Source organism: Rhincodon typus, chromosome 21, assembly GCF_021869965.1.
Source record: "Rhincodon typus isolate 14 chromosome 21, sRhiTyp1.1, whole genome shotgun sequence".
Lineage (NCBI taxonomy): Eukaryota > Metazoa > Chordata > Chondrichthyes > Orectolobiformes > Rhincodontidae > Rhincodon > Rhincodon typus.
Genome location: NC_063352.1, coordinates 997,476 through 1,023,784, shown reverse-complemented (window position 1 = coordinate 1,023,784; position 26,309 = coordinate 997,476). Strand labels below are relative to the sequence as shown.

Sequence of the window (26,309 nt, the reverse complement as noted above, 5' to 3'; positions counted from 1 at the left end):
TTTCTGATGAAGGGTCTAGGCCCGAAACGTCAGCCTTTCTGCTCCTATGATGCTGCTTGGCCTGCTGTGTTCATCCAGCTCTGCACCTTGTTGTCTCGGATTCTCCAGCATCTGCAGTTCCTACTATCTCTGATTCAAACTACCCAGGATTTTGGTGCTGTTCCAGTCGAATTGGTGGTTCTCCTTGTCCATGTGGATTGAGATGAGTGAGTATTGGTCGTGTCTTTTTGTAGCCAGTTGGTGTTCATGTACCCTTGATGTTAGTTTCCTTCCTGTTTGTCCGATGTAGTGTTTCTCACAGTCTCTGCAGGGAATCTTGTAGATGACACTGGCCCTGTCCATGGAGGGGAGTGGGTCTTTAGTTCGGGTGAACAGTTGTCATAGGGTTGATGTGGGCTTATGTGCCACTCTGATGCCCAGCATAAATGATATAGATGAAAATGTTGGGGGATCATTAAGTAACTTTGCAGATGACACCATGATTGGTAGGGTGGTTAATAGTGAAGATGACGGCTGTGCTTATAGGAAAATATAGATGGGTTGGTCAGATGGGCAGACCAGTATATGGGCAGATAGTATTTAACTCTGGCAAGTGCGAGGTGATGCACTTTGGAAGAAGAAACAAGATGAGGGAATATTTAACAAAGGGCAGGATACTGGGCGCTTAGAGGAATAGAGGAATCTCTGGGGCATTCACAGATCTCTGAAGTCAGCACAGCATGAGAATAGGATAGTTAAGAAGGCATATGAGACACTTGCTTTCATCAGTCATGGTACAGAGTATAAGACCAAGGAGGTAATGTTGGAATTGTATAGAGTGTTGGTCAGGCCACAGCTGGAATACTGTGTGCAGTTCTGGTCACCTCACTACAGGAAGGATGTGATAGCACCAGATAAATTCAGCCAAAAGGAGAGACTAGATAGGTTTAGACTGTTTTCTCCAGAGCAGAGAAGACCGAGGAGAAGACGATTGAGGTGTATAAGATTATGAAGGGTATGGACAGGGTGAATAGAGAGCAGCTGCTCCCCTTGAGGAGTCAATTATGGTTGAGGAGTCAATTATGAGACAGCGTAGTTTTAGGGTAAGGAGCAGGAGATTCAGAGGGAATTTGGGAAAAAAATCTTTCATTCAGCGGGTGGTGGGAATCTGGAATGCACTGCCTGGGAAGGTAGTGGAGGCTGAAAACCTTACAACCTTTGAAAAATATTTAGATGAGCACTTCAAATATCATAACATTCAAGGATATGGGACAAGAGCAGGAAATTAGGATTAGTGCGCTTTAGTGGTAGTTATGTTGGTGCAGACTTGATGAACCAAAGGGCCTTTTCTGCGCCATAAGAATCTATAAATCTATAAAGATAAACTCTAATATGAGAGGTCTGTTCTTAAGCCTGATAACAGTAGAGAAGAAGCTGTTCTTAAATCTGTTGATCCTTGTTCTCAAACTTTTGTATCTTCTGCCCAATGGAAGAAAATATAACTGGGTTGGGAAGGGTCTTTGATTATGTTGACTGCTTTCCCGAGACAACAGAGGAAGGCTGGTTTTCATGTTGGATTGAGCTGTGGGCATAACTCTCTAATTTTTTGCGGTCTTGGGCAGAACAGTTCCCAAAATAAGCTGTGATATACCTGGATCGGATAGGATCCTTTCCCATTGGGTCAGAGAACCAACAAAACAAAACTAATTTGTAGAGGGAAATGTAATCCATCCAGTCCTTCATTGATATAGCATTTTGCCATCTTCAGTGAAGATACCCTTTTGTATTGAAACTACATGGTTATATCATCTTCAGTGAAGATACCATTTTGTATTGAAAATACATGGTTGTATGTTGGTGGTTATTATATGGTAATTTGCCTTGTAACAGTTTAATCGTGCTGCCAATTTCAATTTGATGCTGAAAAGCTGCGACTTGGTGTCTCCTTCACAGAGCTCCTAATTTGTCACTGGCCTAAAAATGTGGACTATAATCAAGACTGACAAATGGATAAGAAACCTGTCTAACAGATAGCTCTCAGATACAGAAAAAAACAGTACTAATCAAAGGACTGAACTACAACCACAGAGATGCTGAAAAAACGGACTTCCTGGCAGCGCTAGAATCCACACTCAGAAACAATTGACTAGATGAAGAAACACGACAAATGATCTGACAGACCACTGTACCCCTACTGACAAGGAGAACATAAACGAACACACTTAACAAGGAGTAAAGGGATGCCCTGAAGAACCTCAAAAAGGACAAAAACATCATTGTTCCCGCTGATAAAGGCAGAATGACTGGTAATGAACAAAACGAACTACGTGCAAAAAGCCAAAGAACTATTTGCAGATACACAAACCTACCAATAGAAGGCTTGGGACCGCACACTACAGCTAACAAACAGAATAGCCAATACACTACGGAACCTACACAAAACAAGACAGATAACGAAAACAGGATTACAAAGGATGAAACCAGAAGGCAACAACACTCCAAGATTCAACGGACTGCCCAAGGTACACAAGCCTGACATACCCCTCAGACCAATTGTGGCTCTACCAGGAACCCCATCACATAAATTAGCAAAGGAACAACAACAAAAGCTTAAACATCTAATTAGTAGTTCAAGACACTCCATATAATCAACACAACAATTCCTAGACAATAGCACAAACACTAAAATAGACAAAGAAGTAGTGTGATCTCAATCGATGCAACAGCATTGTTTACATCAATCAACAGAAACCTAGCCAAAGAAACCATATCCACCCGACTAGACAAACACAACAGACGAAAAAACAAGGAACAGATCAATAAACACTGCATACTCAAACTACTGGACTTATGCTTAACAGCGCACTTTACATTCAACGGCAAGATATATGAGCAGATCAACGTGCTCACCCATCTCCGGACTGATAGCTGAGGCAGTCATACAAAGACTGGAGCAAACAGCCCTCCCACACATCCAACCCAAGCTCTGAATCAGAAAAAGAGGATGACACTTTTGTATTATGAAAAGAACAGAAATTGAGAACACCCACCGACTCATCAACACCATACTCACAGGGATCAAAGTTACTACGGAAGACGAAAACAAGAACAAACTCGCATTCCTGGAGTGATGGTGGAAAAAGAGAACGGTGACTTCAGTACAAAAGTATATAGGAAATCCACACATACTGACCAGGTCTTAAACTATCACAGGAACCACCCCAACTCACACAAGAGGAGCTGCATTAGGACTTGTTCAAAAGGGCCACTACACACTGCAGCAAACCCAATCTGCAGAAGGAAGAACACCTCTACAAGGTCTTTACCAGGAATGGATACCCCTACAGCTTCATCCACAGATTCCTAGCCAACAGACAACACAACCAGGCCACCATACCATATATAGAAAACATCTCAGAACTGACAGCCAGACTACTCAGACTGCTAGGAATCACGACAACACACAAATTGGTAGCCACACTAAGACAGCAACTGACCAGGGTTAAAGACCCAATAGATACCATGGACAGGTCAAATGCATTCTTACAAGATACCATGCGGAGACTGCACAAAACACTACGTGGGACAAACAGACAGACAACTAGCAACCCACATCCACAAACACCAGCTCGCAACTAAACAACATGACCAGATGTCCTTGGTTTCAATTCACACAGACACTTTCAACTGGGACAACACTACTATCATTGGACAAGCCAAACAGAGGACAGGTGGGAATTCTTGGAGGCTTGGCATTCATCCGTGGACTCTATCAACAAACACATTGAATTAGACTCGATATACCAACCGTTACAACGCACATCCGGAACTGGCACCTAATGGAAGCAGCAAATACTAGACCATATAAATTTGAACCGGCTCAAGGCAACAGCATTTCACCGGAGGCTCCACAGCACTAAGGATGTCACCTAGTATGGGGACAAAATGTCTGCTATCAAACCTCCCAGCTCAGCGAACACACCAACATCTGCAAAAGGTCTCTGTCACTATTGATAACTGGTCACTAATCTATAGACCAATCAACAAAAGCTGCATTAGTACAGATTTCTGCACTAGTGAAGAATTATTATGCATTACAAGTAATTAGACTTTAGTTGCAAATACACAGATACTGACATTGGCATATAATGCGACTCACTAAAACTCTAATCTCCTTATAAACACCCCATTATACACATAAACAAACAAATAGGGAAAACAAACTATGGGCAGAGGTAAAAAAAACAGTAAGTCAGTTCAATGGTCTTTGCTTTCTAGTTCTGATGTTGACATAATCCTTCTTTAGCTGGCCAGACCTCTTGTTGTTCAGTTGTCTTTTTCTGGATGCTTCCACTGGTTTGTGAGAAGTACAGATTGGCTTGCTCACTTGGAGAACATCTGATCTTTCAAAAGTCACACTTCACAGCAACTGCTTCAGGGATGGCAACTGACTTTATTCAAGTGCAAAAGGAGTTTTTTTTTCTGCAGAGAACAAGCAGCTTCTGCTGGGAAGAAGCTTCTGTGTTTTTCTTTCATTGCCTCTGTAACTTGTTTCCAGGTCTAATCTAAAACAGAGAACCAGTTTCACTTGTAAACAACTCCTAGATTCCTGATCAGGAGCACATTGCAGAACACAAAGCTGCACAAAAATAAGAGGCCACAATAGAGTCATACAGCATGGAAACAGACCCTTTGGTAAAACTAGTCCATGCCAACCACGTTCCCAAAACAAACTAGTCCCACTTGCCTACATTTGGCTCATATCCCTCCAAACCTTTCCTATTCACGTACTTGTCCAAATGTCTTTTAAATGTTGTAACTGTACCCGCATCCACCACTTCCTCTGGCAGTTCATCCTCCTTATGAACCACTCTGTGTAAAAGTTGCCCCTTATGTCCTTTTTAAATATTTCTCCTCCTCGGTTTTTATTTGCTGTGAAATTATACAGCCGTCCTAGAAAATCCCTGTTTTTAAAGACACAATCCTTTAAAGTGGCAATTGTACACAAGCACGCAAGACACGAGGAAGAAGGAAATCCAATGTAATGGATAGAATCAGATTTCTGATTGGAATCAAAACTGCTGGTCACAGCAGCAATTGAGATGTTACTGATGAAGTGCATTGGAAGATTATTACTGAAAAATTTGAATAAATTAATTTCAGGAATTCTGTTCTCTTCTAACACTTGCACCCACTACTCTAACCACTCAATGTGTTGGTATTTAAAATCTACTATTTATATTACACCATTGGGTCCTACAATGCCTCAGTAATTTATCAATCTTTTAATCTATAATTATAGATACTTACAACTTCAGCTGGCTCAGAAATAGCACGCTTTTTTTCTATTAATTTGTAAGATGTGAACATCACTGACTGGCCAGCATTTATTGCCTGTCCCTATTCACTTCTGAGAAGCTGATGGTGTGCTGCCTTCTTGAACCGCTGCAGTCCACATGACCCACAATGTTGTTAGGGAGGGAATTCCAGGATTTTGACCCAATGACACTGAAGGAATATATATTTCTAAGCCAGATGTGTAGGGAACCATCTATCTGCTACCCCTGTCCTTCTAGATGGAAGTGGTTACGAGTTTGGAAAGTGCTGTCTTAAGGATCTTTGGTGAATTTCTGCAGTGCATTTGAACATGGACTGCTTCAGTACCTAAGGAGTCACGAATGATGCTGAACATTACATAATCATCGGTGAACATCCCAATTTCTGACCTTAAAATGGAGGAAAGGTCATTGATGAAGCAGGAGATGATGTTTCGGTCTAGGACATTACCCTGAGGAACTCTTGCAAAGACGTATTGGAGCTGAAATGACTCACCTCCAACAACCACAACTATGTTCCATGTACCAGATATGACTCCAACATGTTGAGAGAGTTTTCCCTCTGATTCCAATTGACTCTCTGCATCATCGCTTCTGCTATTACCACGCAGTGTTAGATACAAACCTCCCATCAACAGCTCACATGCACATAGGACAGCAGAACACAATGGCCGCAGAATGGTAAAGGTAATGATTAACGGCGCACACAACTGGCTCCGCAGATATGACACGGAAATTATGTACCAACAAACCCTATTCCTAGACGAACCAACCTAAAGTGGACAACAGACTTATAAAGAGCCATTTAACATTAGTCAATAAACAACAAGAACCAAGAAACGACAGATCCTACAAGAAAAACTAGCCAAAATAACCCACCAAAATGACAACCAAAGATCAGACACTTGGGTAAGAAACCTCTCAGACAGGAAATTAACAGACACAGAGAAAGCTGTTGTAATACATGGATTCAACTACAACCACAGTTATGCTAATGGGACAGAGTTCCCAGCTACAATGGACTAATAGCAGAAGTGGTGATGCAGAGACTTGAAAGCATAGCCCTTCCGCAGATCCAACCTAAAACTACGGTTCCGATACGTGACCGACACTTTTGTCATCATCAAACAGTCTAAACTACAGGAGACACACAAACTTATAAACAACACTCTCACCTGCATCAAATTCACTGGGGAATAAGAACGAACAGCTCCCATTCCTGGACATCATGGTAGAACGCAGGGCATACGGGGAATTTCTGGCAAAGGTACACAGAACGGCCACACACACAGATCAGGTCCTGAATTTCAACAGCAACCACCCCAACACCCATAAACAGAGTTGCATAAAAACACTATTTAAACGAGCGACAACACACTGCAGCAACCCAGAACCACACCAAACGAAGAATACCTCTACCAAGTCTTTAAGGACAACGGATATCCAAACAGCTGGGTCCCATGATGCCTATCGCACAAACAACAGGAAGATACAGTACGCCCTGACACACTTGTCACATTACCATACATCAAGAACGTATCCAAACTGACCACAAGGCTCCTACAACCACTGGGCATCAGAGTGGCACACAAACCTACATCAACCCTACGCCAACTGCTAACTCCAACCAAAGACCCCTTACCCACTATGAACAGAACCAACATGATATACAAGATCCCACGCAAAACTGCAACAATCATTACATTGGACAGACAAGAAGAAAATTGGCCACAAGAATACATGAACACCGACCAGCAACAAAAAGACATGACTAGTACTCACTCATCTCCATTCACACGGATAAGGGGAACTATCAGTTCGGTTGGGACAACACCAGGATCCTAGGAAAGGCCAAACAGAGAAAGCACAGGAATTTCCAGAGGCTTCATTCTCCACCAAGAAGGCCATCAATAAACATGTAGAATTAGACCCTAAATACACACCACTGTGAAGGAAAACTGGAAATGAGGTAACCAATTCCAACAGACCCCAGAGTTTAAAAACCCAGGCGGGAAAACACAACAGCACTTCATCAGTGACTGCACCAATGAGGTCACCCAGCAGGATAATGAAACGTCTGCAAACTAACAAACCAGCTTGGCGAGCCAACCAAACACAGCATCCACAATCCGAGCTACAAATCTACTCAAGAACTAATGTGCCTGCTTGCACCACCTCCACTGACAGTGCATTCCAGGCACCCACCACCTACTGCAAAAGATTTTACCTGCACTTCACCCCTTAACTTTCCCTCTCTCACCTTGAACCTGTGCCCTCCTGTGTCCACCATCACCCTGGGAAAAAGCCTTTGACTATCCACCCTAGCTATGCCTCTCATAATTTTGTAGACTATGATGAGGTTGCCCGTCAGCCTCCATCTTTCCAGCAAAAACAACACAAATTTATCCAACCTCTCCTCATAACTAAAACTCTCCAGACCAGGCAACATCCCGGTAAACCTTCTCTGCACACTCTCCAAAACATCCATTCCTTTCCATAGTGTGGTGACCAGAACTGCACATAATATTTCAAATGTGACCTAACTGAAGTTTTATACAGCTGTAACGCAACTTGCCAACTTTTGTATTTGATGTCCTGGCTGACCACCTTATCCATCTGCGTTGTCACTTTCAGGGATCTGTGGACCTGTATGCCCAGAACTCTCTGTATGTCAATTTTCCTAAGGGTTCTGCCATTTATTGCAAAATTCGCACTTGAATTTGATCTTCCAAAATGCATCACCTCGCATTTGTCCGGATTAAACATCATCTGCCATTTCCCTGTCCAAATTTGCAATCCATCTATATCACCTTGCATTCTTTAACAATCCTCCTTTCTACAACTCCGCTAATTTTGGTGTCATTTTTTAGATTTAGATTTAATTACTTGTCACATGTACTAAGTATAGGAATGTGCAAGTACAGTGAAAAATGCCAAAAGTCGTAATTCACTGGCACCCACTTGGTTACGAAAACCAAATTTAAAAGATTTAACAGTCAAAAGATAAGCACAAAAAAAAGAGTCCAGATCTCAGAGTCCCAAGTCCCATCTCCACAACGATGCAGGCACTGCTCCAATCCCGAGGAAGCCCAGGAGGCCGCCACTGCCGCAGTGTGAAAGGCCCACTCTCACCACTGACTGCTGTCGCCTCATTGCCAACTTCAGCTGCCTCACCGGCCCACAAACTTACTAATCAGACCGCCTACATTTTCCTCTAGATCATTTACATATATTAACAACAACAAAGGTCCCAGCACTGATCCCTGTGGAACATTATTAGTTACTGATCTCCATTCTGAAAGGCACCCTTCCACTGCCACTCCGTCTTTTATGACCAAGACAGTTCTGTATCCAGCTAGACAGCACATGCCAGATCCCATGAGACTCTATCTTTTGTACCAGGCTGCAATGAGGTACCTTATCAAATGCCTTATTAAAGTCCATTTACACTACATCCATTGCCCTTCCCTCAATCATTCTTGTCACCTCCTCAAAAAAACTCAATCAAGTTGGTGAGACATGACCTTCCCTGCACAAACCCATGCTGCCTAACACTAACAAGGCCCTTCACTTCCAAACATGAATAAATCCTGTCTCTCAGTATGTTCTCCAAAAGCTTCCTCACCACTGATGTCTGGTTCACTGGCCTGTAATTACTTGGATTATTTGTTTCTCTTCTTAAACAAAAGAACAATACTGACCAATCTCCACTCCTCTGGAACCTCACCTAAGGCCAAAGTGGATGCAAATCCCAGCTAGCCCTGGAGACTTGTCTACCTTAACACATTTCAAAATATCCAACACTTCCTCCTTCATTACGTTGACTTGTCCAAGAGTATTCACACACCTTTCCCCTAACATCAACATCCCTCACATCCCTCTCTTTAGTCAATACCAATGTAAAGTGCTCATTAAGATTGTCACCCATTTCCTCTGGCTTCACATATAACCTGTCTCCTTTATCCTTGAGAGGGCTTACTCTTTCCCGGGCTACCCTCTTGCTTCTAATATACATGTAAAGTACCTTGAGATTCTCCTTAACCCTGCTGGCCAAGGACATTTCATGGCCCTTTTAGCCCTCATAACTCCCAAATTGAGCTCCTTCCTACTTTCTCTATATTCAAAGACTCTTTCTGTTTTTAGTTGCCTAGACCTTAGGTATGCTTCCGTTTTTTGACTAAGCTGATAATTTCCCCTGTCATCCAAGGTTCCTGAATCCTATCAATCCTGTCCTAATTTTCACAGTAACATGCCTGTCCTGCACTCTGATCAACTGGTCTTTTAAAGTGTCAGATATGGATTTACCTTCAAATAGCTGCTCTCAATCCTCATTCTCCGATTCTTGCCTAATTCAGTTACAGTTGGCCTTGCCCCAATTTAACACCTTAATTCAAGGTCCTTATCCATAAGTATCTAAAAACATACAGAATTGTGTTCACTATTCCCAAAATGCTCCCCCCACTGATACTTCGATCCCCTGGCCAGGCACATTTCCCAATACCAGGTGCGGTATGGCCCCCTCCCTCATTGGACTACCCACATGTTGCTTCAAAAAACAAAAAACCCTCCTGGACACATCTAACAAATTGCTCCCCATCTAAGCCTGGTATCAAGGGAGTCCCAGTCAATATGGGGGAAGTTAAAATCACCCACAACAACAATCCTATTATTTTCACATCTTACCAGAATCTGACTACATATCCTTTCCTCTATCTCCCACTGACAGCTGGGAGGTCTGAAGTACAATCCCAGCATTGTGATTGCATTCTTCCTATTCCTGAGTCTACCTATAATGCCTCACTGCAAAATCCCTCCGGCGCGTCCTCTCTCAACACAGCTGTGATTTGCTCAGTAACCAGTAATGCAACGCCTCCACCTCTTTTGCTACCTCCTCTATCTAACACATCCTTATCCCAGAACATTAAACTGCCAATCCTTTCCCTCTTTCAACAATGTTTTGTGATAGCAACAGCATAATTGCATGCTTAATCCAGCCTCCAAGTTCATCCATCTTGCCTGTTACAATTCTTGCATTGAGACAAATACAGTCCAAGCTTCCAGTTCCACTGAGCACAGGAACCTCTCCCTGGCTGCTCTTTCTCTTAGCAATATTTGCCTTAGTCTGTAGGTCTTCCCCAGGCTCTATACTTACTGATCTGCTATCGGAAGGATGTTGTGATACTTGAAAGAGTTCAGAAAAGATTTACAAGGATGATGCCAGGGTTGGAGGGTTTGAGCTATAGGGAGAGGCTGAATAGGCTGGGGCTATTTTGTCTGGAGCGTCTGAGGCTCAGGGATGACCTTATGGAAGTTTATAAAATCATGAGAGACATAGGGTGAATAGTCAAGGTGTTTTGCCAGGGGTATGGGAGTCCAAATCTAGAGGGCATAGATTTAAGGTGAGAGGGGAAAGATTTAAAGGGGACCTAAGGGGCAACCTTTTCACGCAGAGAGTGGTGCATGTATGGAATGAGCTGCCAGAGGAAGTGGTGGAGGCTGGTACAATTATAACATTTAAAAGGCATCTGGATGGGTTTTTGAATAGGAAGGGGTTAGAGGGATATGGGCCAAATGCTGGCAAATGGGACTAGATTTATTTAGGATATCTGGTCAGCATAGACGAGTTGGACCAAAGGATCTGTTTTCATGCTGTAGAGCTCTATGACTCTATAATCTGCTGCTCTGGTTCCCACACCCCTCTCCCGCCACACTAGTTTAGACCCTCTTACATGGCACTATCAAACCCCCCTGCCAGGATATTAGTGCCCTTCCAGTTTAGGTGCAGAGGAAGATAGAGGAAGAAATATGTAGATTCTGGAAAGATATGAAAATATCAGGAATAGTAGGAACTGCCTAGTAGGAACTCTGATGCTGCTTGGCCTGCCGTGTTCATCCAACTCTACACCTTGTTATCTCAAAATATCAGGAATGTTGTGGTGGGCGATTTTAACTTCCCCGTATTGACTGGGGCTCCCTTTATGCCAGGGTTTTGGATGGGGAAGTTTTTTAAGGGTGTCCTTCTTGTCCCATCTTATCTATTATGCTTCACTTCAGTGCATCAACTAACAGCATGTCCATTAACTAGTTAGTGCTTCATCAATATTCAAATACAATGCGTTCCATGCAACAATATAGACAGTCTAACCTGATTCGCTTCTTCTCTTCAATGCTAACAGGCATTTCTCGCAATGGCCCAATGTTCTGTTCTAACTCATCTGAACCAGTTCTTCTATGAGTTAGTGAAGTAAACAAATAACTGGGGACCGTGTTTCTCCGTTTGGTTGAACCTTTACCAGCTGAAGTCCTTCGAATTAGCGATTGATAACTGGGCAATTCATGTAAGAGTGGGTTGAGAGAAAGGAAGAAGCCTACAATGAAAGTAAAACAAAACACATTAGAAAATAAATTTTAAAAATCAAAAAGACAATTTATTAATGCCAATGAGTTATTTGTTCAAAGTGAAACACCAGTTAAGTAGATTTTATTCATATTAAAGATCACAAAGGCTGTTTTAAAGTTGGATGCTCAAGTTTGCCACAGAAAACTCACCAATTCCAGGCTCAAAGAATCCAACATACACAAATATTAAGCAGTTTAAGAAAACTTCTAAAACATTCCCTTCATTCAGAGGCACATTTCACCAGAGTTGACAGTCCTTTTGCATCTCACCTATCAGTGAGCTTACAAAATACCAGCAAAACAAAAAAGCCTGGAAAAGCTGAAAATCCAGCTTGAATCAGGGTTCTGAAGAAGGGCCACTGTACCTGAAATGTTAATTCTGCTTTCTTGCCACAGATATTAACAGATCTGGATGAATTTTTCCGGTTTTTGTTTCTGAATATCAGCAAGCTATTTCATCACATGGATGAGAAGATTGCGGGGGGAAAAAGAAACATAGCCAAGTCAGATGCTCTCTAGGCTAAGCTTGCAATGTGCATTTCCGGCAATGCTTACCGGATTTTCTTTTCATGTTGGTCAATGGGATATGAGCATTGTTGTGTATGCCAGCGTTCATTGATCATCACTAACTGTCCATGGGAAGGTGGCACTGAGCAGCATTCTTGAACTGCAGCAGCCCATGTGGTGCAGGTGCAGGTATACCAAACAGAGAGTTCTGGAATTTTGACCGATCAACAGTGAGGAAACATTGATATACTTCCAAGTCAAGATTGTGTGTGATTTGGTGGGAAAATTGTGGGTTGTGTTGATCCCATGTACTTGCTGCCCTTGACCTTCCGGGTAGTAGTGGCCACGGATTTATAAGGTACTATCTAAGGAGCCTTGGTGAATTTCTATACTACATCTTGTAAATGGAGCGCACTGCTGCTACTGAGCATCAGTGGAGAAGGAAGTGACTGTTGAAGTTGGTAGATGGGGTGCCAATCAAGTAGGCTGCCTGGTCCTAGATGGTGTTAACAATTTTAGAAACATAGAAAATAGAAGGAGTAGGCCATTTGTCCCTTCAAGCTTGCTCTGCCATTCATTATGATCATGACTGATCATCAAATTCAGTAGTGTGCTGCTGTTTTCCCCCAGATCCTTTGATTCCTTTAGCTTGAAGTGCTATATTCAACTCCTTCTTGAAATCATTCAATGTTTTGGCCTCGACTGCTTTCTGTACTAGTGAACTCCATAAATTGCCACTCTCTGGGTGAAGACATTTACCCCTTGTCCTTAAACCATGATCCCTGGTTCTAGACTCCCCTGTCATCGGGAACATCCTTCCTGCATTTACCCTGTCTAGTCCCATTAGAATTTCATAGGTTTCTATGAGATTCCCCCCTCATTCTTCTGAACTCCAGTTCATATAATCCTAACAGATTTCAAATCTCCTTAAAAGTCAATCCCACCATCCCAAGAATCAGTCTGCTATATGTTTGCTGAACTCCCTCTTTAGCAAGAACATCGTTCCTCAGATAAGGAGACCAAAACTGCACACAGTATTCCAGTTGTGGTCTCACCAAGGCCCTATATAATTGCAGTTAGATATCCCTGCTCCTCTATTCAAATCTTCTCACTACAAAGGCCAACATATAATTTGCCTTCTTTTCCACCTGCTGGATCTGCATGCTTTCCTTCAGCGACAGATATACAAAGACACCCAGGTCTCACTGCACATTCCCCTCTCTCAATTTATAGCCATTCAGATGGTAATCCGCCTTCCTGTTTTTACAACAAAGGGGATAACCTCACATTTAGCCACATTATACTGCATCTGCCATGCATTTTCCCCCCTTACTCAATTTATCCAAATCACATTAAAGCACCTCTGCATCCAACACCCTCTCCCACCCAGCTTTATGTCACCTGCAAATTTTGAAATATTACATTTAGTTTCCTCACCTGAATCATTAATATTGTGAATAGCTGGGTTTCAAACTCTCATCAGTCATTGCTTGCCATTCACAAAAAGACCTGTTTATTCCTACTCTTTATTTTCTGTTTGCCAACCGGTTTTCTATCCGTCTCAATCCCATGCATTTTAATTTTACACACTAATCTCTTTTGTGGGACTTTGTCAAAGCTTTCTGAAAGTCAAAATAAACTACATCCAGTGGCTTCCCTTCATCAACTCTACTAGGTACATTCTCAAATAATTCTAACAGAATTGCCAAGCATAATTTCCCTTCTGTAAATCCATGCTGAATCTGTCTAATCCTGCCAATGGTTTCTAAATGCTCTATTAAATCTTTTATCATGGACTCTAGCATTTTCCCCATGACTGATATCAGGTTTACTGGTATATAATTCCCAGTTTCCTCTATAGCTCCCTTTTTAAACTGAGCGGTTACATTCCAGTCTACAGGAGCTGTTCCCAACTCAGAAGAATCTTGGAAAATGAGCACCCATGCATCCAGTATTTCTAGGGCTATTTCATTAAGTACTCTGATGTAGATTATAAGGCTGAGAGATTTATCGGCCTCCAATCCCATCAATTTCCCCAACATCATTTGCCTACTAATGCTGTGGTTGGTTCACACGCCGAGCTGGTTCATTAGTTCACAGACATTTTATTACCCTGCTGGGTAACAGCATCAGTGCAGCCTCTGATGAAGCACTGTTGTGTTTTCCCGCCTGGTATTTAAACTCTGGGGTCCATTAGATTTGATTACCTCATTTCCGATTTTCGTTTGCAGTGGTATGTATATGCAAGGACTACGACAAACATTACATTAGACAGACTGGAAGAAAATTGGCCACAAGGGTACATGAACACCAGCTAACGACAAAAAGACACAACCAATACTCACTCATCTCCATTCACACGGATAAGGAGAATCACCAGTTCAGTTGGGACAACACCAAGATCCTAGGAAAGGCCAGACAGAGACAAGCACAGGAATTTCTAGAGGCTTGGTTCTCCACCAAGAAGGCCACCAATAAACACATAAAATTAGACCCTATGTATACACCACTGTGAAAGAAAACTGGAAATGAGGTAACCAATTCCAATGGACCCCAGGGTTTAAATACCAGGTGGGAAAACACAACAGCGCTTCATCGGAGGCTGCACTGATGCTGTTACCCAGCAGGATAATGAAACGTCTGCAAACTAACAAGCCAGTTGGCGAGTGAACCAACCGCAGCATCCACAACCCGAGCTACAAATCTACTCAAGAACCTTAGATTTTCCCTGCTAATGTCTTACCAACTTGATAGAATTCTTTGAGGAAGTGACAAAGTTGATAGATGAGGGAAGGGCTGTGGAGGTCATATACATGGACTTCAGTAAGGCGTTTGATAAGGTTCCCTTATCAAATGCCTGTGTATCAAATTGATACACAGAGAGATCTGGGTGTTCAGGTCTATTGTACCCTGAAGGTGGCAATGCAGGTCGATAGAGTGGTCAAGAAGGCATACGGCACGCTTTCATTCATTGGACGGGGTACTGAGTACAAGAGTTGGCAGGTCATGTTACAGTTGTATAGGACTTTGGTTCGACCATATTTGGAATACTGCGTACAGTTCTGGTCGCCACATTACCAAAAGGATGTGGATGCTTTGGACAGGGTGCAGAGGAGATTCACCAGGATGTTGCCTGTTATGGAGGGTGCTAGCTATGAAGAGAGGTTGAGTAGATTAGGATTATTTACATTAGAAAGACGGAGGTTGAGGGGGGACCTGATTGAGGTCTACAAAATCATGAGAGGTACAGACAGGGTGGATAGCAAGAAGCTTTTTCCCAGAGTGGAGGACTCAACTACTAGGGGTCACGATTTCAAGGTGAGAGGGGAAAAGTTTAAGGGAGATATGCATGGAAAGTTCTTTACGCAGAGGATGGTGGGTGCCTGGAACGCTTTGCCAGCGGAGGTGGTAGAGGCGGGCACGATAGCGTCATTTAAGATGTATCTAAACAGATACATGAATGGGCAGGGAGCAGAAGGATGCAGATCCTTGGAAAATAGGCGACAGGTTTAGATAGAGGATCTGGATCGGCGCAGGCTTGGTGGGCCAAAAGGCCTGTTCCTGTGCTGTAATTTTCTTTGTTCTTTGTTCTAATAGTTATTTCCTTTGGTCCCCCACTCGTGCTAAACCCAGTGTTTCACAACATTTTTGAGATCTTACTTGAGCCCTCCGTTATGAGCACAAAGCCAAAGTATGTATTTGTTTGGTCAACCATTCTTTGTTTCACACTATAAATTCTCCCATTTCTGACTGTAAGGGACCCACATTTGTCTTCAGAATTTTTTTTTCTCTTCACATATCTATAGGAATATTTACAATCAGTTTTTATGCTCCCTGCAAGCTTATTCTCATATTCTTTTCCCTTTATTAATTAATCCATTTGTCCTCCAAAGCTAAATTCTAAATTGTTCCCACTCTTTAGGTCTGTTGATTTTATTGTGTGTTATTGGAGCTGTGCTTATGCAGGCAATTGCAGGATGTTTCATCACACTCCTGAGGTGTACCTTGCAGACACTGGACAGGATGGATTAGAAAGGACTTGAGTTACTCACTGTATAATTCCCAGCCACTGACCTGCTCCTAGAATCACAATATTTCCATGGGTTTTCTAGTTAGGTTTCTGGTCAACATCAACTCCAGGATGTTGAAGTCAGGTGTAACACAATGGGTTAGTGTTGGTAATTACATTCACTGAAATGGGGTGATAGTTTCATTCTGTCTTGTTGGCGATAGTCACTGCCTGCTACTTCTGTCATACAAAATGTTACTTACAACTTATCAGCCCAAGTCTGGAAATTATCCGTAGCTTGGTGCATATGGATGTAGTCTGCTTCAGTATCTGAATTATGGATGGTGCTGAACTTGGTGCAAGTATCACCACTTCCGACGTGGTGGTGCGGGGAAGATCATTGATAAAGCAACTGAAGATGGTTGGGCCTCGGATACTGTCCTGAGGAATTTCAAGGGCTTTTGTGGTTCAGTGGTAATAACCCTCCTTCTGAACCAGGAGGCTCAGGTTCTTTCCCATCTGTTCCAGAGGTATGTCATAACATCTCTGAACACACTGATTAGAAAATACCGATCCTGCAGAACTTCTGCAATGATGTTGTGCTACTGAGATAAATGACCAATTACAACCATCTACCTTCGTGTCAAGTATAACCCCAATCAGTGGAGACCTTTCCACTGATTCTCGTTGACACCAGTTTTGCTAGGACACCTTGATGCTGCACTCAATTAAATATGGCCTTAATGTCAAGGGAAATCATTTTCACTTCATCTCTGGAGTATAATACTCTCATCCATGTTTAGACCTAGATTGTAATGAGGTCAGGAACCAAATTACTCTGAAGGAACCCAAACTGAGCGTCAGTGAAAGGGTTACACCATTGCAAATGCTACTTGAAAGCAAAGTTGACGATCCCTTCCGTGACATAGGAAGGGTGAATAGCTGCTTTATTCACTCCTTTGTCTATCCAACTATTCTTCTCTCTCTTTGGGCTCTATCTTCACCAGATTGATTGATTTATTGTCAACGTGTACCAAAATACAGTGAAAAGCTTTGTTTAGGAGCAGTACAGGCAGATCACAGCAAGCAAAGAATGTACAGATCAAAAAGTCTTAGAGGCAGACAGGTTATATTGCAGGTTACATTATTTGAGGCTAGACTCTATTCAACAGTCCGATAACAGCCGGAAAGAATCTGTTCCTGAATCTGCTCGTGCGTGTGTTCAGACTTCTGTATCTTCTGCCTGACAGAAGAAGTTGTAGGAGGTCATTACCAGGGTGCGATGGGTCTTTGATTATGTTGGCCACCTTTCTGCAGCAGCAAGCCGTGTAAATAGAGTCCATGGATGGACAGTTGGCTTCCATGATGGTATGGGCCATGCACATCACCTTCTGCAGTTTCTTACAGTCCTGGGCAGGGCAGTTGCCATACCACGCTGTTATGCACTCGAACAACATGCTTTCAATGGTGCATCTGTAGAAGTTGGTGAGGAACCTTATGGACATGCCAAATTTCCTGAGCCGCCTGAGGAAGAAGAGGCATTGTTGTGCCTTCTTGACTGTCACATCTACATGGGAAGTCCAGGACAAGTTGTCTATTATCATCGCTCGAAGGAACTTGACACTGTTCACTCTCTAAACCTCAATTCCATTGATGTAAACGGGGACGTGTTCTCCTCCTTTCTTTGTGAAGTCGATGATCAGTTCTTTAGTTTTGCCAACTTTGAGAGACAGATTGTTTTCATTGCACCACGTCACCAAGCCCTCTATCTCCCTTCTGTATTTTGACTCGTCGTTGTTAGATATCTGTCCCACTACGGTGGTGTCATGGTGAACTTGTAAACGGTATTCATTCGTAATTTGGCAACACAGTCGTAGGTAACAGGGAGTAAAGTAGGGGGCTGAGGCTGCATCCTTTGAAGGCTCCAATGTTGAGTGTTATTGCGGAAGAGGTGCAGTTAACTATCCTCACTGATTGCAGCCTATGGGTCAGAAAGCTGAGGATCCAGTTGCAGAGGGCAGAGCCAAGACCAAGGTCTCACAGTTTTGAGATCAGTCTGGAGAGATAATGGTGTTGAAGGCAGAGCTGTAGTCAACGAGCAGGAGTCTGACATAGGTGACTTTGTTGTCGAGATGTGCCAGGGATGAGGACAGGGCTAGGGATAAGATCTACAGAGGATACCAGTTATGTCGGTTGGCAAACTGTAGGGGATCAAGGAGGGTTGGGATTTGACATAGGCCATGAGCAGCCTCTCGAAGCACTTCAGATTATTGAAGTCAGAGCCATTGGGCAGTAGTCATTAAGGCACACTGCATGTGTTTTCTTGGGTACAGGGATGATGGTGGTCTTCTTGAAGCAGGCGGGGACTTCAGCTTGTAGGAGAGGTTGAAGATGTCAGTGAATACCTCCGCCAGTTGGTCTGCACAGGATCTGAGTGCTCAGCCAGGGACACCGTCTGGGTCCATTGCTTTCCTTGGGTTGACTCCCGGTAAGACTGATGGCTTCTGAAGTGGTGACAGAGGGAACAGGTGCGTCTGGGGTTGTTGGGGCAGGTGTCGTATTCTGCTCAAACCAAGCATAGAAAGCATTGTGCATGTCAGAGAGGGATGTGTCATTGTCGGCCATCTTACGTTGTTTCATTTTGTATCCCATAATGTCATTTAGACCTTGCCATGGATGGAGGAAGTCTGTTTGGTAGATCTGGGCCTCTAACTTAGTCCGGTACTGCCTCTTGGCCTCCATGATGGCTTTGCAGAGGTCATATCCGGATTTTCTGAATTCGGCAGGATCACCCGCCTTGAATGCTGCGTGTCTGGTCTACAGTAGGCAGTGGAATTCCTGGTTCATCCAAGGTTTACGGTTGGGGAACACTCAGATTGACTTCTTTGGTACACAGTCCTCCAGACTAATGAAGTCCATGACGGTGGTGGCATACTCGTCTAGGTTTACCTATCGTTTACTCCTTTCCCCGCCCTCCACCCTATCTTCTGCATAAAAAAAATTTTCCTAGCTACCATTAGTTCTGCAGAAGGGCCACTGGATTTGCAACCGTTAACACTGCTTTCATCCCGCAAATGCTGCCAGACCTGCTGATTTTTTGCAGCAATTTCAGTTTTTGATTTCCTTCCATGACTTTGTTTATTATGGGGAGTAAATTGATGGGGTAGCAATTGGCTACATTGGATTTGTCCTGCTTTTTGTGAACAGGATATATGCAAGCAATTTTTCACATTGTCAGGTAGATGCCAGTGATGCAGCTGAAAACCAACAGTTTAGCTATGGTTGCAGCTAGTTCTGGAGCATGGGTCTTCAGTCCTGCTGCTGAAATGTTGTCAGGTCCTATAGCCTTTGCAGCTTGCAGTATCTCCAGCCATTTCTTGGTATTACATACAGTAGTCCAAATCGATCAAAGACTGGGGCATCTGTGATACTGGTAACTTCAATAATAAGCTGAGGCTGATCATACACTTGGCATCTCTGGCTGAAGATCGTTGCAATTTTTCCAGCCTTATCTTTTGCACTGATACACTGGACTCTTCAATCATTGAGGACATAACCAGGGATGGAAATGGTGGTGTCTGTGACACTATGTGCAAGATAGGTCTGATTAGTAAGTTTGCTGATGACACAAAGGTTGGTGGAATTGCGGATAGTGATGAGGACAGTCAAAGGATACAGCAGGGTATAGATAGGTTGGCGTCTTGGGCAAAGAGACGGCAGATGGAGTTTAATCTGGAAAAATGTGAGGTAATGCACTTTGGAAGGTCTAATCCAGATGGAAAATATACAGTAAATGGTAGAATGATAGGCAGAGGGATCTGGGTGTAGAGGTATACAGGTCATTGAAAGTGGCAACGCAGGTGGAAAAGGTAGTCAACAAGGCATACGGCATGCTTGCCTTCATCGGCCGGGGCATTGAGTTTAAAACTTGGCAGGTAATGTTGCAGCTTTATAGAACCTTAGTTAGGCCGCATTTGGAATATGTTGTTCAATTCTGGTCGCCACACTACTAAGGATGTGGTGGCTTTGGGGAGGGTACAGAAAAGATTTACCAGGATGTTGCCTGGTATGGAGGGCATTAGCTATGAGGAGAGGTTGGAGAAACTTGGGTTGTTCTTACTGGAATGACAGAGGTTTAGGGACGACCTGATAGAGGTCTACAAGATTATGAAGGGCATGGGCAGACTGGACAGTCAGAAGCTTTTTCCCAGGGTGGAAGAGTCAGTTACCAGGGGCCATGGGTTTAAGGTGCGAGGGGCAAGGTTTAAAGGTGATGTACGAGGCAAGTTTTTTTTACACAGAGGGTGGTGGGTGCCTGGAACTCACTGCTGGGGGAGGTAGTGGAAGCAGATACTACAGTGACTTTTAAACGGCGTCTTGACAAATATGAACATGATGGGAATAGAGGGATACGGTCCCCGGAAGGGTAGGGGGTTTTAGTTGTGATGGGCAGCATGTCGGTGCAGGCTTGGAGGGCCAAATGGCCTGTTACTGTACTGTAATTTTCTTTGTTTTTTGTTCTAAGATATAATTCCGTGAGCATGACTATCTTGGATGTTGTCTTGACCAGCGTATGGGAAACCTCTCCCAATTTTGACATAAATGTTAGTAGGGATAAACTTTTCAAGGCTGTCATTTCCAGCACTTAGTTTAATGCTGGCTAGTCCATTGGTTTCATTTCCTTTCAATTTTTTTAGCAGTCTGATATAACCGTGTTTTGCTAGGCATTTCAGACTGCATTTAAGAGCCAGCCACACTGCTGTCGTCTGAAGTCACATGTCGGCTTGACCAGATGTGGACAACAGATTTCACTCCCTAAATGACAGATGGGTTGATGATCAAGATGAAAATATAAGAATGGCAGAAAGGACATGTATTTGGACATTGGACACAGGGCAGTGCGAGAGAGAGATAGAATGCACAGAAGCAAGAGAGTTTTGCCCTCTCCAATGCAAACACATTCTTCCTATAACGTGGCAACCAGAACTGCACCAAGTATTACCCCTGAGGCCTAACTAACATCTAATACACTTTCATCATAACGTCCCTGCCCTTGTATTCAATGCCTTGACTAAAAAAGGCAAGCATCCTATATTTCTCTTAACCACTCAATCCACCCACCCTGCTGGATCTGTGGATGTGCACAGCAAAAGGTCTCTCTGGTCCCTAGTACTTCCCAGGATACTACCACTCATTGTTAACTCCTGTGCCTTGTTTGTCCTGCCAAAATTCATTATGTCACACTTTTCAGGATTCATATGCCAATGTTCTGCCTATCTGACCAGCCCATCTCTGTTGTCCTACTATCTAACTGCAGTAAATAATAAATAGGTCTGTGTAAAATATAATGACAGAAACAACACCTCTGTTTTCCTTTAACTATTTTACTACTTAGCCATTAACAGGCCGAAATTTTCTGAAGGGTCCTGACCCAAAACGTCAACTTTCCTGCTCCTCTGATGCTGCCTGGCCTGCTGTGTTCCTTCAACTCCACACTGACTCCAGCATCTGCAATCTCTGACTTCCGCATCTGCAGATCTTACTGTCTCTGAACTACCCAGCTGCCTTGCAGAGGATGGGTGAATGCCAGGTGGTCTACTCTATGGCATCCTCCATGAGGATCAATTGGTGTAAATGTTCGTAACTTCTAGTCAGTCCGTGGCAGATGGACCCCTGCCAGAAGAGCTCTGCTGCCCTGTGGAGGAATTCTGGCCAGCGATCTGGCAAGAGTTGGAAACGAAGGTGACTGTTCAGCTAGGACACTGGACAGGACTGCTCTGAGTGTTGCCTTACAGGACGCAAGTGTCAGTCATAAACCAGCTAATCACTGTCATGTTGTGATACCAGCTGGTCACTTTGGTTCCTTTTTGGGATTTGTCATAAACATCCAGAAAAAGCTTGTCAAGTTTTTCTGGGACAAAAGGCAACACTGGGTCAAGCGCTGGTATGCCTCCACATCCAGGTTGCAACTTTCCACCTTCAGACCCAGCAATGATACCATTATGTTAAGCTTTCCCAAAGGTGGTGCACTTTGATGAAATACTTCTTCCAGGCATGCGGCTTCAACTATGACATGCAGTTCCTGTTTACATAGTGATCCCGCTCTCTGATCTTTTTCCGGGAATTGCCTGTCTTTTAGTTGGACCGGATCAAAGTTGGGGGCATAGTTGGCTCACACCAGAGCTCTTCCCCTACAGGAGTGGTGGCTCTCCAAAGGGAGCGGCTGCTCAGGAACAGGTTCTTTCCCTAGTGCGGGTTATGCTGACCAAGGGAGGAGAGAGCACAGGACACTGGCAAACCAGAGTCGAGACACGCTAGATGGTGGAGGAACAGTCTGGATGACACTGTTGCAGTTGGTCAAGAGGGCATTGGTCAGCAGCTGGTTCGCGATCAGAGCCATCCACAGACTTACAGACAAGGTGCTCAACCCTGACACCTCATGTTACGAGGTGGGGGTGGGGAGCGGGGGGGAAAAAAAAAAAATCGAGGTGGCTCAGACATGTGGTGGGCTTCCAGACGAACTGACCCCTTTCTTTCTGGAACTTGACATTGGCTTCGCATGATGGGCTTTCTGTCATGACACAATGCCCGACAATCTGAGCAGTCTCAAGGAAATCCTCCCAGTGTCCCTTCAAACATCATAGAGGTGTTATTTGTACAGGCTGATGCTGCACACACTCCACTGCTATGCCTTCACTCAGACATACCTTGGCGTGCCGTTTTGCCCTCTGGTAGCAAAGATCCCCAGTGGAGGGTCCTCTATTAAAGGGGTACTCCCTTTTTACATCAGGGATCTAGAGTGGAGAGTGCTGCACTCAGTGGTCCCGTGCAACTGTAGGCTGAGTAAATTCATGGGGTGCCAGACCATGTACACATTCTGTGATCTGGAGATGGTGGTTTTCCAAGCACATGTTGAGTGTGTCCATTTCCAGCCCCCTTTCAGTTTTTTGAAGGGGCTGCTGCTTAAATTTTGGTCGCGCTTCAGCTGCACACTCCTGATCTATAGGTACCCGGTGCAGAGAGGGGCAGATAAGTCTGAAGGCCTTCTCGTGGCTCTACTCCTGGGCCTGGCCAAGAAAGCTAATAACAGGTCCAGGCAGCAGAGGGGCTCGTCATTCCAGACTGTCTGCCCCTCTTTTGTGGTTATGTCTGTGCTCAGGTGTCCCTGGAGAGGATGCACATGGTGCTCACTGGCACAATTGAGGCCTTTCAAAACCGATGGGTACCGCAGGGGCTTGAGTGTATCATCAGCCTAAAAAATCATGTTTTAATTTAATAAGTTTCTGTTCTGTTGTATAAGTTTCCATTCAACTTTTTTTGAATTTGTGTTTTGGTTCTGCTATGGTGTCCCATCAGGGGCTGTTTTATTTTTCCCTATTATCATTTTGGACTCCCTGAAAGAACCAAGGGAACTTTTATTTTAAGCCCTATTGTCCCTGCTCAGAAATGATTCGTGGGGTCAGTGCGAGAGGAACTTCATTTTCAGTTTGAATGAGTAGAGAAAATTTTCCTCTGTATTTTAACCCCTTGTTGTCCCTGTCCTGGGAGGGGTTGAAGGAGGCGGAGCTGAGGGGACTTTTGTTTTTAGGCTACTTTGAGATCAAACGATTAGAGGAAAGTTCACTTTGTACTTGCCCTATCCCAAGAGTGTTTGATGGGGAAGGTGTGGAGGGGAATTTACATTCCATTTACTTCTAGGTTAAAGGAGTAGAGAGAGCTTAACTCTGTACCTATCCCCGTGCTGTACCTGTCCTGGGGGTGTTTGATGGAGACAGTGTGGAGGGAAATTTACTTTCATTTTAAAAGACCGAATAGTGCATTTTGAGTCAGTAGGCACGTGGTAAAAGTTTTCATGCACAAATATCACAACATTGTTCATTTAGCTCAAGAGTCTTAAAATGTTCTTTTTCAAACTAATATCTGATAAAGACAACTGCATAACATATTTCCAAAGTTCCGTGGTCCAACTACTGTAAGAGGAAGTGGTGAATTTAGGTACAATTACAACATTTAAAAGACATTTGGATAAGAACATGTATAGGACAGGTTTGGAGGGATTTGGGCCAGGAGCAGGCGGGTGGCACTAATTTAGTTTGGGATTATGTTCGGCATGGACTGGTTGGACCCAAGGGTCTGTTTTCGTGCTATTTGACTCTATGACTTCCAGTATTTTTTTTTTCCAGATCACACACACGTAAAAGAGCACAGATTCGCAATAAAGTAATACAAATTTTGAGATGGTGGTAACTAATAACACTGAGTTACTAAGTAGTAATATGGAAACTCTTAAGATTTTGGAGTGGATCTGTAGCTCGGGTTGTGGGCTCGCCGAGCTGTTTTGTTGTTCCGCAGACGTTTCGTTACCGAAGCTTCATCAGAGGTTGCCCTGAGGATGTCACCCAGCACAGTAACGAAACGTCTGCGGAACAACAAAACAGCTTGGTGAGCCCACCAACCTCAGTAATATGGAAAACTTTTTGCCATTGTACTTCAGTGTTAAAAGTTGCTCCACATCTCCAGGTTCACCATAAAAGTCATGCTGAGACACTCAACATGTAATTCTCAAAGGGACATGATTTTGCAGTAATTACACAACAGATGATGTCTCTGAACATGTCAAAACGCGTTTAAGCTGGTCTGTTCGTGTCTAAGTAAAATTTCATCACCGTGTTAAGTTTTACTTACTGCCAAACCTGGCACTGAAAATTAACATTAGTAAAAGTGTGGGGGTTAGTCATTTTCAGAGATTTAGGAAAAAAATGTTCGTGTTTCAATCACACATTTTATTCCATTTCTTTATTTCACTTTCTACGTAGATTTGGCATGAAATAAGACATTTAATGTCACTTTCAGCATGGGAACAAATTGAATAATCTGATTCACTCCAGTTCCAGATCCCCTGACTAGGGTCAAAAACAAACTGAGTGAGTTCTGAGGAAGGATCATTGGACCTGAAATGTTAACTCTGTTTTCTCCTTCACAGATGCTGCCAGACCTGCTGAGCTTTTCCAGCAACTTCTGTTTTTGTTCCTGATTTACAGCATCCGCAGTTCTTTCGGTTTTTATTGAGTATTTCCCGGAATAGGGTGTTGTTCTGTTTTGACTCTGAGAATGTTCTAGTGTAAAACTCGCCTGAAACTCTAGACAAGTATCGGCGAGCTGTTTATTCATCACCAACCACAAATTCTGCCCTTTCACTGATTTAACTTCCTTCCTGTTCTTTAAAAGTAAACCGAGGCAGTATCATTATAAACTGAAGATCGAGCAGCCCGACGACCAATAAAAACAGTTCTAAAACTAGGGAAAAGCTGAATTTAATCAGATAAGACAGGGAGTGGAATCGCTGCAGCTACTTATTGATAATAGACAGTTTGACGGTGATATACACGGGAGGTTAAAATTAATTTTGCCGGTTGTTTTGGGAATATAGCTCCCTGGGTCCCCCCACCCCAGGAGAGGTGTTGAGCGGAGTGTCCCAGGATGTTAAAGCCGCTGCGGCTCACCAGCGGCGCAGAGGTCCCGGGCCGGGCCGGGCCGGGCCGGGACAGGACAGCCGTTAGGCGGCAGCAATCCAGAACCTTCTGCGGCTCGAGCGCGGGAGCCGCCATGGCCCCTCACTAACTCACTCACCGCTGGTCCTGCTCTTCGAAGGGCTGGGCTTCTCCAACTGCATGTCGCCGCCGCTCTCTCTCTCTCTGTGTGTGTGTGTGTGTGTGTCCGGTAAGTGACTCTCCTCCTCCTCCTGTTCCTGAAGCCGCGGGTTTTCTCTCAGCTCCGTCACTCTCTCGGTGACGCCTCACGAGCAGCGCCTCGGGCATCAGCCGCTACCCAGAGGCTGGGAGCCGGCCAACCCTTCCACAGAGAACCGAACCCGAACCCAAGCCCTTCACACAGGCTTCCAATCCTCACAGGATCCTGAAATACAGGCTTCAAATCCTCACAGGATCCTGAAATACAGGCTTCCAATCCTCACAGGATCCTGAAATACAGGCTTCAAATCCTCACAGGATCCTGAAACACAAGCATCTCATACTCACAGGATCCTGAAATACAGGCATCTCATACTCTCAGGATCCTGA

At 43.8% G+C, this 26,309-nt stretch overlaps 1 protein-coding gene across 1 annotated transcript in view; it reads right to left on the bottom strand.

Moving 5' to 3' along the window:
* LOC109938457 (transmembrane channel-like protein 7) overlaps positions 1 to 26,240 on the bottom strand; it is a 103,778-nt gene extending 77,538 nt beyond the window's left edge. The window contains exons 1-2 of the mRNA XM_048609836.1: positions 25,861 to 26,240; positions 11,461 to 11,683 (exon numbers count right to left, since the gene is read on the bottom strand). Of these exons, the coding sequence (XP_048465793.1) occupies positions 11,461 to 11,683; positions 25,861 to 25,903 (266 nt within the window). The 5' untranslated portion in view covers positions 25,904 to 26,240. The remainder of the gene's footprint in view (positions 1 to 11,460; positions 11,684 to 25,860) is intronic.
* Positions 26,241 to 26,309: the final 69 nt, after the last annotated feature.